General features: G+C 42.7%; 1 protein-coding gene across 1 annotated transcript; it reads right to left on the bottom strand.

Moving 5' to 3' along the window:
• Positions 1–1,189: 1,189 nt before the first annotated feature.
• CLN5 (CLN5, intracellular trafficking protein) lies at positions 1,190–12,163 on the bottom strand. Its single transcript, XM_027557723.1, has 4 exons — positions 11,943–12,163; positions 8,104–8,269; positions 6,976–7,201; positions 1,190–4,806 (listed from the first exon to the last, which is right to left on the bottom strand). Exons 1-4 carry the CDS (start codon positions 12,110–12,112, stop codon positions 4,292–4,294), a joined length of 1,077 nt encoding a protein of 358 aa, XP_027413524.1. The 5' UTR covers positions 12,113–12,163; the 3' UTR covers positions 1,190–4,291.
• Positions 12,164–12,913: the final 750 nt, after the last annotated feature.

Below are 12,913 nucleotides of genomic sequence, written 5' to 3'. Positions count from 1 at the left end.
ATGTTAAATAATGTATATGACAGGATGGTTTGTTTTTAAATTGAAGATACAGGATTAGGCACTGAGAATAAGCATTTATAAAACAGACTGTTCAGAAATAGAATTCTTAGGATCCTTGAAACCAGCTAGCACTTTTAGAAACGTCTTTACATAAATCTGTACAATCAGAATATTTTCTAAACAATGTTATTTTCAATCCTGTCTTAATGACTTTCATAAAGTAACTTCAGTTTACCTTGGTAATCTTTAATCTGGGCCACTAACAATATTATCAGGAAAAAACAGGCATGACTGAAGATTAAATCAATTTACTGCTTTCAAAGAATTTTTTATATTTATGGAAAATCTTAGGATAGAAGGGAAGGGTTGGTATGAAGAAGGCTCAGGCCTGAACTAGGTCCTTTAATAAGCTATAAATAAGCTCTGGGCTTCCCAGGTGGCTTAGACAGTAAGGAATCTGCCTGCAATGCTGGAGACCCTGGTTTGATCTGTGGGTCAGGAAGATCCCCTGCAGAAGGAAATGGCTACCTGCTGCAGTATTCTTGCTTGGAGAATTCCATGGACAGAGGAGCCTGATGGGCTCCAGTCCTTGGTGTCGGAAAGAATCAGACATGACTGCAACTAACACTTTTTTCACAACCTCTACCCTATCTTTTCATAGATTCCAGCCCAGTTTATCTGTGAAGCCAATTAAATGTTACCAAGCAGCCAGAAAAAATTTACCCACTTTCTGATACCCAACTTTCCTTAAAAACAAACAAACAAAAAGGACATATCATATGATACATGAAAAAAGAACACAAAACCTGTTACTCTAAAGTGACTTAAGAGCTTATCCTTAGAATAATCAGTCCAGTAAAAGAATATATGATTAAGTGTCTTGTTTTAAATAGAAAATATAGAAGGTTTGAGGAGCACGGTGCTATTTGGACAATAAAGGGTAAATACGAGGAAGATGCTGGAACCAAACTTTGGCCAACTCATTTGCTGTGACTAGGGAAAAGTACGTGTGAGGTTTGAGAACGCTACTCTTCTGTAAGTCTCAAATATTTATTTTCACCTTCTGACTATTCTCCTGCAGATATAAATGATGACACTTTGTGGGTATACTTACCTAACATGGAGCCAGAATTAACGAGTGAGGATATACTTATTCTAAAGCTGTAACATAACTCAAACTGCAACTAAATGGTTTTTCATAGACAAAATTTTATACGTTTACAACAGAAAAACAGAAATCACATGTAAGTTACATAGTAGTTCAGATGACAGCAAATTTAATTGGGAAATTCCTGCCTGGCTTGTGTTTTGGTTTCCCGATAATCATTTTTAAAGCTTGTTCCTGAATCATCTCTACTTCAAAGCCTTCATCTTCTAAGCATAGTTGGCAGGTTTGATAAATTCTTCAGCAGTACTTAACATGAATGCTGTACACTGTTACAGTCACCTGAGTCCATATGTCACTTTCATAGAATTTCTTCACTTTGTATTTTTTTTTTAACTTATAAACTTTTAATTAGACCATAAAGAGCAGTAAAAACTTAAAACTACAACTTATTTTAAAACCTCATTACACAGATAAAAAGGTGTAGGAGAGCAGAAATACAGCCTTTTTTATGTTTATAAACATCCCAAAGTCTCAAGTGACTTACTAGACAATATACATAAAGAATAAGAAAAGCAAAATCTCCTGATTTTCCTATTATGTGCAGATTATTTTATAAATACAAAAAGCAAACAAACAAAATACAGAAAATAAAATAGTATAGGTATAACAAAAAAGAGAAAGTTATAAAAACAAGAGTACCATATACATACTCCTATTCACATTTGAGAAAGAGTGTAAAGCAAAAATTTTTTGTTCATTAGATGAAAAGTCTCTTCAAAGGTGCTTTATCTTCCTTTGGTAGTGAAAGAACCCCCTATCTTAAAGCCACAAAGTGAAATAGCATCAAAGAGTGCTAATAAAGAGCACACTTCCTGCTTCAACATCTGTTGGATGTAGTCCACTTTGTATTCTTAGAAAAACTGTGAATGCTTTTTGTGTGTGTTAGTTGCTCAGTCGTGTTTGACTCTTTGAGACCCCATGGACTGTAAGCAGCCTGCCAGGCTTCTCCATGGGATCCTCCAGGCAAGAATACTGGAGTGGGTTGCTATTTCCTTCTCCAGGGCATCTTCCCCAACCCAGGGATTGAACCTGGGTCTCCTGCATTGCTGGCAGATCCTTTACCATCTGAGCCACTAGGGAAGCAATGTAACTTAGAATCTTGCATTCAAGTCCCAGGTATGGATGTGCTGATTTGTCTCTGGAGCGAAGTTCTGTGATTTACAGTTATCACAAACCTGGCACAGGAGTTTCTGCTTGTTACCCCAGTGCGGTTCTAGAAATCCAAAACAGCTTCCCCGAGCAGTTTTCCTGAGACGTCTGTAGAAGCTGACATTGCCTGCTTTTAGCCACTAGGTGGTGATAGTGCAAAATCCAAGTTTTCTTATGACGTATTCTGAAGACGTCCAGCAGGTTAGAGGCAAAAGTAATGAGGAATGTTTTATGCTATTAACATGAGTTGGCTGGATGGAGGCAGTGAGAGCAAGTTCTCTGCGTCCACGTGGGTAAGACGCCCTCCCTGCAGCAGGCATCAGCATAATGGTGCAGTGCTTCTCAAGCTACTTGTGCTAAAGGGCTGGGTTTTTGTTTTCAGACTGTTTCAGTGCCTCTAGTTTTGAAGAAGACTTATGAATTCCTAGGCAAGTGAAAGAAAAGCAAAGTACAAGCTCCATTTTTTTTTTTTAATTAAGATTCGGCAGAAACAAAATTAGTCCAAGTTGCTTTCAGAGTACCTCCTCACAGACCAGTAACATATGGGGTTAGTCACATTTGGTCCAGGCCTTGCTCTGAGAACCACACTTTGAGTAGCGCTGAAAAACCCTGCTTGACAGTGCATCCCATTCCGTCAGCAGAACCTGGTTCAAAATGAGGCTCCATTACGACGAGTTGGGTAGCTGTGGAAAGGTCTGTTGCCTCATTTGAATCATGTAAACAGTACCTATGCTTAGGCTTTTTATGAAAACTCAATGTGCTAACCTCTTAGGAAGCACTCAAATGTGGGCAGAAACGGAATAGGATTGGTACATTTAAATATTAAATACAGACTGTTTCCTCTGATCTCTGCATCATTTTACTGACTAGTATTTTTTCCCATGGATAGAAATGAGGTGTTCAGTTGATCATCACACACTTTAAGGACCTTGAAACCTTGTTTGATGGCCCTAAGAGAAGCACGGCTACTTGGTGATCCCTGACAAAAACCTGCCCTCTCTCTGGGAAGTGTACCTCCGTCTACTGCTGCATCTTCAGTGTGTGGCAGAAGGACTCTGAAGCAGTGAAGGAGTTAAGAGCGTGCCTATTCACCCCGACATAACTTGCAGTCAGGTGCTCCCATGATGTTTGAAGAACTGCAGAAACACTAAGCTGCCAGTTCAAAGTCTAAGTGGTTGTTACAAAATCAGGAGAGGCTGGCATGTAAACAACATTAGACAAGATCAATGATGGCAGTTTCTTCTTTGATTAAATCATTACAGTTAACCACTTATTGTGACCTCACTAGACCAAACTATACATGGCTTCAATCTTTCTAACAGTCCTGATGTCGCTTTAGAGATGAAGAAACTGACGTTAGGAAATGTTAAGTTGCTTAAATCACAAATTACTGGTTACTGGCTAGTTGTGAAATGTTAGGTGGAAACCTATGCTCTTCACCACTGATTTTACTGCATCTGGACACACGACTGCTCCAGCTTTGGTGTCCAAATTACACTTTAAGGTTAAGTGAAATCAACAAAATCAAACTGCAAGACCTGGTTCCTGAAGTTAAAAAGTCTATAAAGTCTGTTAAAACTCTGTACTTAAATGAGAAAATGCATAACCATCATACCTTGAAAAAATAGCTCCCACCATGAGAATGTCACCAAGGGTGTTTTAATTTAAGCCTCAGCACACCACACCCACAATGTAACATTGAGTCAAAAGATCCTTTATATCTGACGTGATACAATTCTCCATATGAATGAAGCTTGGAAACTGAAATCCAGATCACCTCGTGGGTTCACTTTAACACGGTAAGAGTTTACAGCTTTCCAAAAATTCCTGAGGTACCATTACGCAAGCAATGCTGCCCATGAGTATGTTAGCTTTCTGCCCCAAGGAAGAAAGGCCTAAGAAATCCCACACTTGTACAACCACTCCCTGAAAAACTGATGTGCTGGTAGAAAGAAAAGCAGTAGAATTAAGGTTTTATAAACCAGAGAGTGTTCTGTTTTTTCGGTTAGGTAAAGGGATTTCTTCATATGTTATTTTAATAAAAGGGTATTTCATAGGTAAAAACCAATATTCAAAATTATAAAACAAATAGAACTCTCTGTGTATAACCACTGCATCAAAAATTTGCAAGAGACTCAACAGAAATTCTTTAGTTGACAAATGTGGCTTGAAAGGGTAATAAAATTTTTTTATGGCTAAAGCAAGAGTCTTGTTTCCTGTTGGCCCAAAAACAGATGTTTCATTTCCCAGATAAGTAGGTTCTCCACTGTAAAGAAATATCCTTGTATAGTTGGTTTCTATCTTCTTGAAGTCTGCTCCAAGTTCAGCCAATTTCTCATAGGTCCTTAACACAAATTTGGAACAGTCGTAGGATTCAAACCATCTCTCTGCCCCCCTTTCCGGGCTGGCTTGGACAGTCCATGTCTCATAATAAATCCCTGTTTCATTGTCCTGTTTTACCCACTTTGCCATTCTGTTAAACATGCCTCCTAGTTAAAAACAAACAAGACAAAAATTACGTGGACATAATTAAAGCTGATCATGTTAGTTTTAAGTAAAATATTCTAACCAGATTTAGGCCCTAAGTACCTGAATAAACACGTTTCTGAATTTCCAAACCTACATCTTAAAACAGGAATCCGTGCTCAGCCAATTTTTTTGTTTCATTTTTCAAGGCACAAGATACCTCTGAACTATAATATAAACATTAGACATAACAAGTGTATAAAAAAATACAAATTCTGTAACCATTTAAGCTACAGTCAAAAGCTAAATTATATAAATGCTGAAGCCCTCGTTTTCTGCCTGGCTCAACAAATCTTAAGATTCAGAAACAAAAGAGTAAAAGGAAGCAAGGGAAAAGTTGTAGAAAAGGAATGAGTGAGTGGGGCCAAGACAGTGTATGAAGAACTGAGGAGGGTGAAACATGAAGCTTTTTAATGCAAAACATAGTATGCACAGGATATGAATTTGCTGTTCAAGGAATGGCTCCTTGAGAAGGAAGCCCATACCCCATTTACCTTGAATATCTAGTATCTCCCCTTTCTCCCTGTACTTGCGACTACGGGGAGTCTGCTTACAATCTTTATACCCACCACACAGATTCTTCAATGAATCAATTAAACTGGAAATAGTTTTGACCAAATTCATGGATTATACAGACTCCAGGATGGCTAACACTCTCTCCTGCCACCTTCTACCAGACCAGAGGGATCTCTCCAAATATTACCAAAATACTATACTCTGCATGGTTACAACCTCATCTGAGACTAAAACAGCATGATCCCAACATTTCACTTTGTCACTGTTTGTGACTCTTTCTTAGGTTACTCTAGCTTGAGTCCATAAAATCAATTCAAGCCCAATAGGATAGCGTGGCTGCTTTTATCAACTGTATGGAATTAAACTTGTAGAATAATATAAATTCTCTTTTCTTAGAACTGAGGATACTGTTCTGAAAAGCCAACTAACTGCTTCTGATGAAGAGATAAGAATGCTTCAAAACACTATTTGGTAACATGAAAACAGGTCAATGAACAGGATTAATCACAAGGCAGATGAATAACAAAAGATTTAAGTGCTAGCATATTACAGACTCTTCTACAGAATAAACAATGAGCACTTGTCCATATGGTCATACTGTGATGTCAAAAGGAAGATTTTGCAGATAATGGGGTAGGTGGATATGGAGAAAGGAGAGATGTGAGCTGGCCTAGAATGAAAGAAGGGGAGTCATTTATCATACTGAGCACTGTTAAAAGAGAAACAGACTTTCATATGATTGGGGTGGTTTGGGGCACATCAATTAGAAAATAGGAAAAAAAGTAAACAGCACAATACACAATTAACAGTCCCAGGTTACATTTAAAAGACACCAATTCTGCAAACCAGAACCACAATGAGATGTTACCTCTCACCTGTCAGAATCATCAAAAAAGCCATCAAACAACAAGTGTTGGTGAGGATGTGGAGAAAAGGAAAGCCTCATGCACTGTAGATAGGAATGTAAATTGGTGCAGCTTCTATGGCCAACAGTCACTCCTGGGTACTTACCCAAATGAAGAGAAAACACTAACTTGAAAAGATACAGGCACCCCTAAATTTATGGCAGCATTATTTACAATAGTTAAGGAAGTAATGCAAGTTTCCATCAAGGGATGAATGATTAAGGAAAATGTGGCATATACATACAATGGAATATGATCCAGCCACAAAAAAGAATGAAATCTTGCCATTTGTGACAACATGGATGGACCCAGAGGATACTATGTTTATTGAGTAAGTCAGAGAAAGGCAGATTACCATATGACTTCATAGGGTATGTAGAATCCAAAAAATAAAATAGAAACAGACCCATAGATTGAGAGAACTAGTGGTCACCTCTAAGACAGAGATTTAAACTCTATTATTATTTTTTAGAAAGTCCAATTTAATTGTACGGAGTTTCTTAGCATTTATTTTTATGACAATAGGGAATATATCGTATCTGTAGATTTGATGTTAAAGATTTGCATGAATAATAGTTTGGGTCAAAGGTTAGTGGTTCAGGAAGTGTATTTTATAAACTGACCTCTAAAGAGCAGAATGTTACTAAGAGGCCTCAATGAAAGTCATTTCTGTCACTGGGATACTGATTCTGCCATATTTTTGAAACTTACCTGATATGGTTGCTACTAGAACTAACGTCCCATTTTCCTTCCAGTGACTATCATCAATCCCTTCAAAAAAGCAGGCAGCTCCTTGATTACACCAGAAAGGGGCATTCATTTCAGGTCGGAGATGGGGAAACGTGCAGTTTCCAAGTTGGAAGAGTTCATACCATTCCATCGTGTAGTTCTTCTCCGTTAAAGTACTCCTGAATCCAATGGCATCATGCATGATTTTCTGTGTAAAGGTCATATATGTATAAAAGCATTTGGGAAATAACCACTGGTTCAGGAGCCAGACAGGAGAAAATGCTACCAGAAGTGCGTACAGAGTAGAACAATTGTTTCCCTTCCTTATTGCTATTCTCACATGCACTTCATGGCTCCTCTAACTCCCTGCCCTCATCCACTCTGGTTTTGGCCACTGCGGCTCATCTCAGGAAGACTGCATGCTATGTGGAGACGTTCAGAATCTCCTTACAGCTTAGAATGAGTAAGAGAAGTCTCCATGCCACAGACTCAGGAACTCTGTACCTCTCAGGTGATGAGAAGCTCAGATGGTGAGCTATCTAGGAAAAGTGTGCACAATAGGCCCTAGACATGAAGTGATGCCTACCTGCCCTGCCCCCTGCTCTGGGCTTCCTCCTTTCCTTCCTTCTAGAATCTGGGTACAGAAATTGGGTTTGGGTTCAGAATATCAAAAGGGATGAGAGCAACTGCATTGATTACTGTCAGCATCATAAAACCTGGTGTTTTCTGGACTGCTCATTTTAAATCTGCGAAGAGGAACTTAGGCCACAGACACGAAGAACTGACTCATTGGAAAAGACCCTGATGCTGGGAAAGACTGAAGGCAGGAGGAGAACGGGACGACAGAGGATGAGATGGTTGGATGGGATCACCGAATGGATGGACATGACTTTGAGCAAGCTCGAGGAGCTGGTGACGGACAGGGAACCCTAGTGTGCTACAGTTCTTGGGGTCAAAAAGAGTTGGACACGACTGAGTAACTGAACTGAACTGAAGAGGAACACCAAAGAACATAATCTAAAACCAGTCCTTTGAATAGTGATTATTCCCTCAAATCCACTTAATCAAATCACTTAATTAGCCAGTTATAAGATCAAGATGCAGCCTTACCAAGTGTCCCAGGAGGTCTCCGTATTTAAATTCCCACACTGGGGCTTGTAATCGAAAGACTTCAATGACATCGTCATCCTTCATCACCGGGATGGGGGAGCCAGTGGGACAGAAAGTATATTTAGCTTGACAATAAGGATCTGGTTCTGGACGGAAGGAGAAGCGTCTAATGAAGAAAAAAAAAATCAACTTAAATTTCAAGAGGAATTTGGTTCTCATAGATCTTAGAATCCAGATCTTAATTTCACTGTACCATTTTTAGAAAAAATATCCAAAATTCTGCCCATAGTGTATCCTATGAACAAACTCCAGTGAGTCTTTAATAGCAAATGATACATTAAAAGCACTGATAATTGCCTGCTTCCCAGTTCCCTGCTCCCATTGTGAGAATTCTGAAGACAGGGACCACATCTGAAATGTTTATAGCTCTACATCTTATTTAATAGACATTTCCTGAATAAAAGAGTAGTTTTCAATGATATTTAACTTCCCAAACATTCCATATGTTAACAATATTCAAAAATTATCATTATTAAATAGAACATATTTTCTATTAAGAATCTGCCAACATTTCCTTCGATATTTATTGAGTATCATACCAGGAATATATTATGGTAGGAAGGAGGGAAACAAATGCAAGAAATGTGGGTCTGATCCTTGGGTCAGGAAGACCCCCTGGAAATGGCAACCTGCTCTAATATTCTTGCTTGGGAAATCTCATGTACAGAGGAGCCTGGTGGGCTACAGTCCATGGGGTTGCAAAGAGTCAGACACGACTGAGCGCACAGTCTGTAGGGGGGAATTCCTTCAATATTTATTGAGGATCTACTATTATACTAGGAAAGAGGAAACAAAACATAAAATGCTATTCCTCTACTCAAGGAGAGGTAACAGCTGGCAAGGCTTTGAACAAGTAATGAAGGGCAGCAGGGTATGTGCGTGCTCAGTGGCAGCCGGCCCTGCAACGCCATGGACTGTAGCCCACCAAGCCCTCCTTTGTCCACGGAATTCTCCAGACAAGAATACTGGAGTGGGTTGCCATGCCCTCCTCCAGGGGAACTTCCTGACCCAGGGATCGAACCCAGGTCTCCTGTGGCTCCTGAGCGGCAGGCAAAGTCTTTACCACTGAGCCGCTGACTAGTTATAAGACTGGAATTCAAGATTTGAGGCAGGAGTGGTGAGAGCAAGAGGAGGCAGGGGCTGTCTTTCTGAGCTAATTCAGGAACACCTGGGAGACAGTGTGCATTCGCTTCCAGACCACCACAGTACATTAAATAATGTTATAAGTGAGTCACTGGAATTCTTTAGTTTCCCAGCCCAGTGCATGTAAAAATCATGCTTATATTATACTGTGGTCTATTAAGCATGTAACCTTATTATGTCTACAAAAACCATACATACCTTAATTAAAAAATACTTTATTGCTAAAAAAAAATCGGACAACACAAGGTTGTCACAAATCTTCAGTCTGTAGAAAACACAGTATCTGAGAAGTGCAATACAACTAGGTATGCCTGGACACTGAAGAGCCCCCCGCCCCGAGTCACACACTGGGGAGGACTGCGCCCAGGAAGGGGCTTAAAGGATCTGAAGTAGCAGGTGTGATACAACTGAATTTGCTCCAAAATAAACCATTTTATGAATGACAAGAGGTTGGGGAGAGAAGCCAAATCAAGGCTGAGGTCAGTGAGGAGGTCATGGCAGTAATGCATCAAGAAGGGGCCCGAGAGGGCCGTAGTAGTAGCAGCTGGAGGGCTACAGTGAATCGAGATCAGCAGGTGCTCACTATATACCTTTCATATCTAGCACTGGGGAGAGAGAGAAAAGGGAGAAACAAGCTGCTATCTGCCCTCTATGGGCTTCCCTGATAGCTCAGTTGGTAAAGAATCCAGCTGCAATGCAGGAGACCCTAGTTTAATTCCGGTGTCGGGAAGATCCACTGGAGAAGGGATAGGCTACCCACTCCAGTATTCTTGGGTTTCCCTTGTGGCTCAGCTGATAAAGAATCCACTTGCAATGTGGGAAACCTGGGTTCGATCCCTGGGTTGGGAAGATTCCCCTGGAGAAGGGAAAGGCTACCCACTCCTCTATTCTTGCTTGGAGAATTCCATGGACTGCACAGTCCATGGGGTCGCAAAGAGTCAGACACACCTGAGCTGCTTTCACTTCACTTCATCTGTCCTCTAAGAATCCTAGATCTCTGAGGCCCTAGCCAGACAGACTGTGTTTTAAGATTTTTTTAAAATGTGGATCATTTATTTTTTAAAGTCTATTGAATTTGTTACAATATTGCTTCAGTTTTATGTTTTGTTTGTTGGCTGTGAGGCATGCAGGATCATAGATCCCTCACTAGGGATCGAACCTGCATCCCTGCCTTGGAAGATGAAGTCTTAACCACTGGACTGCCAGGGAAGTTCCCAGATCTATTATTTCACAATCCTAACACATCAACAAAAATGTCTATAACTTAAAAAGTTTAAATCTTGATTCAGACAAAAATATTAAAAACTCAACTAAAATTTTGCCTGTTTTACAGGTGCTTACCTGATTTAAAAATGAATAGTTAACTATACATAAATTTCACCTGCTTACAGCAAAATCAAATTTAGGTCAATGGTAATTTCAAAAGTATAAGTGTGAACGTAATAAAATTAAAATTTTATTATGGGGGTAAATGAAGGCACGTGCTTAACATTTCAAACTCTTACATGTAAATCAAGTAGTTTTGGATTTCAATCTCTTCTTTGTTTTACTGAATATTAAATTTTTACTTTTGGGGAAAACCAGCTTCAAACTTCTCTCTTCCTATATATCAAGCAAAACAAGAAGGCCCAGCAAGCCATTCAGCGAGCAGAATACACTAATACTGTTATCAGGTCTGAAATGCTGGCTGGCCTTTACTAGATTTAACCACCACAATAAAACCTGACGTAACTACTATTCCTACTTTCTGACTCAGGATATGTGGGCACAGAGATACTGAGCGACTTTCCCATGACCACACAGCTAGTGATGATGGGGCCTGACTCGATCTGCGGTCAGAGCCTAGAACTCGCTCGCGACCAGGAGGTTATCCTGCCTGCCAACTCGCTATTTTGTAATCCGAAAGGGGTGTGCATTTTCAAAAGCTGCTAGGTTTTTCCCCTGCCTGATGTTGACACTATCTTCCTTTTCTCTGCTCAGCCACCTCTGATAATTAGGCTACGTAAACACTGTTCTAGTTCAAAGGCTCAAACACGCTTCCTACATCACCGCATCCACAGCATAAGACCAGCGTCCTACCTCCTGGCTGAAGACTGTGGACAGACGAGGCCACTCAGCCAGGAAGAGGGGGGACAGGACGTGGCGAGGGGATTCCCTAGACACCCAACTTTGAGTGCTAAAAACGGGAAGTCCCAAGAGAGCTAGGTTAACTGGTAACTGGGCGTGCAAATGTTACGCACTCACGATAACTAATGACAGGACCTGACACGATAGAAAATACATTATTAGGTTTCCCCAAACTATTCAAACTGTCAGCGATTTGTATCCGAAAATCACGCGACGAAATAACATTAGTCCCTTTTCCCCCACGATTCGGGACAGTCCCCTTGCAACTGGCTCAAGGGTCCCTTTAGGAAGAAAGACCCCAGGGCACCGTGCAACAAACAGCCGCGCCCCAGAAACTCTCCACTTCGCTCCTCGCCGCGCCTTGAGCATCTCCCGGCGCCTCCCCCGCACGATCACGCGCCAGGACGCAACTTCCTACCCGCCCCGCCCCCAAGCACTTTGGACGGAAAACCTCGGCCGCGCGCGCACTCGCGCGCGCCCGCTCCCGCCCCGTCCAGCCGCGCACTCACTTGTAGGGCACCGGCCACTGGCGCCGGGAGGGGTCGCCCGCCACCGCCGCCGCCGTCGCCAGCCAGAGCAGCGCGGGGGCCCAGCGCCAAGTCGTGCGCTCCGGGCCCGCACCTGCGCCCGCGCCCCGCCGGCCGCAGGCCCCCGGACCAGCACTCCCCACCTGCGCCATGTGCCGGTTCCCGCTGCGGGCGGCGCCTCCCCAGCCCCGAAACCGCGGAGGGCCGGCGAGCCGAGCATGCGCAGAACCCGGGACCCGGGCGGCGGTCCACCCGCGGCCCCGCCCCCTGCCTGGCGCGCCCGGGCGGAGCGCTCGATCCACTCGGCTCCCGCCGCCTTCCCGAGCGCCGGGGAACTAAGCGCAGGGTGTCGGAGCCTCCGAGGCTCTGCTCCTGCCTCGCGCCCTGCGCGGGGGCGGCTTCCGGACTTGGCCGACCCGGAAGGCGCTCTGGTCCAGCTCCTCCGAGCAGCCCAAACAGGAACCCTTTTTCTCTGACTGACTCGTAATACCGAGTTCTCCTGGCCTCACGGCTCCGCTCCTTTGGAGCGTCTGCTCCCAACAACCACCACGAAAAGCAAAAGCACAGAAAAGCCAGCTTTGGGCTCCTTTGGGTGTGTGTGCGTGCGTGTTCTTTTGGGGAGGGGGGTGTGTCTGTCTCTCTCTGTCCGTCTGACTGACTCTTTGTGATCCCAGGGACTGTAGTCCACCAGGCTCCTCTATCGGATTCGGGCTCCTTTGGGGTGTGTGTGTGTGTCTGACTCTTTGTGATCCCAGGATCAGGCTCCTTTGGTGTGTGTGTGTCTGACTCTGTGATCCCAGGAACTATAGTCCGCCAGGCTCCTCTGTCCATGGGATTCGGGCTCCTTTGGTGTGTGTGTGTGTGTGTGTATGTGAGTGTGTGACTGACTGTGATCTCAGGGACTGTAGTCCACCAGGCTCCTCTGTCCGTGGGATTCGGGCTCCTTTGGTGTG

This window comes from Bos indicus x Bos taurus, chromosome 12 (assembly GCF_003369695.1).
Source record: "Bos indicus x Bos taurus breed Angus x Brahman F1 hybrid chromosome 12, Bos_hybrid_MaternalHap_v2.0, whole genome shotgun sequence".
Taxonomy (NCBI): Eukaryota; Metazoa; Chordata; class Mammalia; order Artiodactyla; family Bovidae; genus Bos; species Bos indicus x Bos taurus.
Note: the sequence above shows the minus strand (reverse complement) of the source record. Positions and strands in the feature narration are given on the sequence as shown.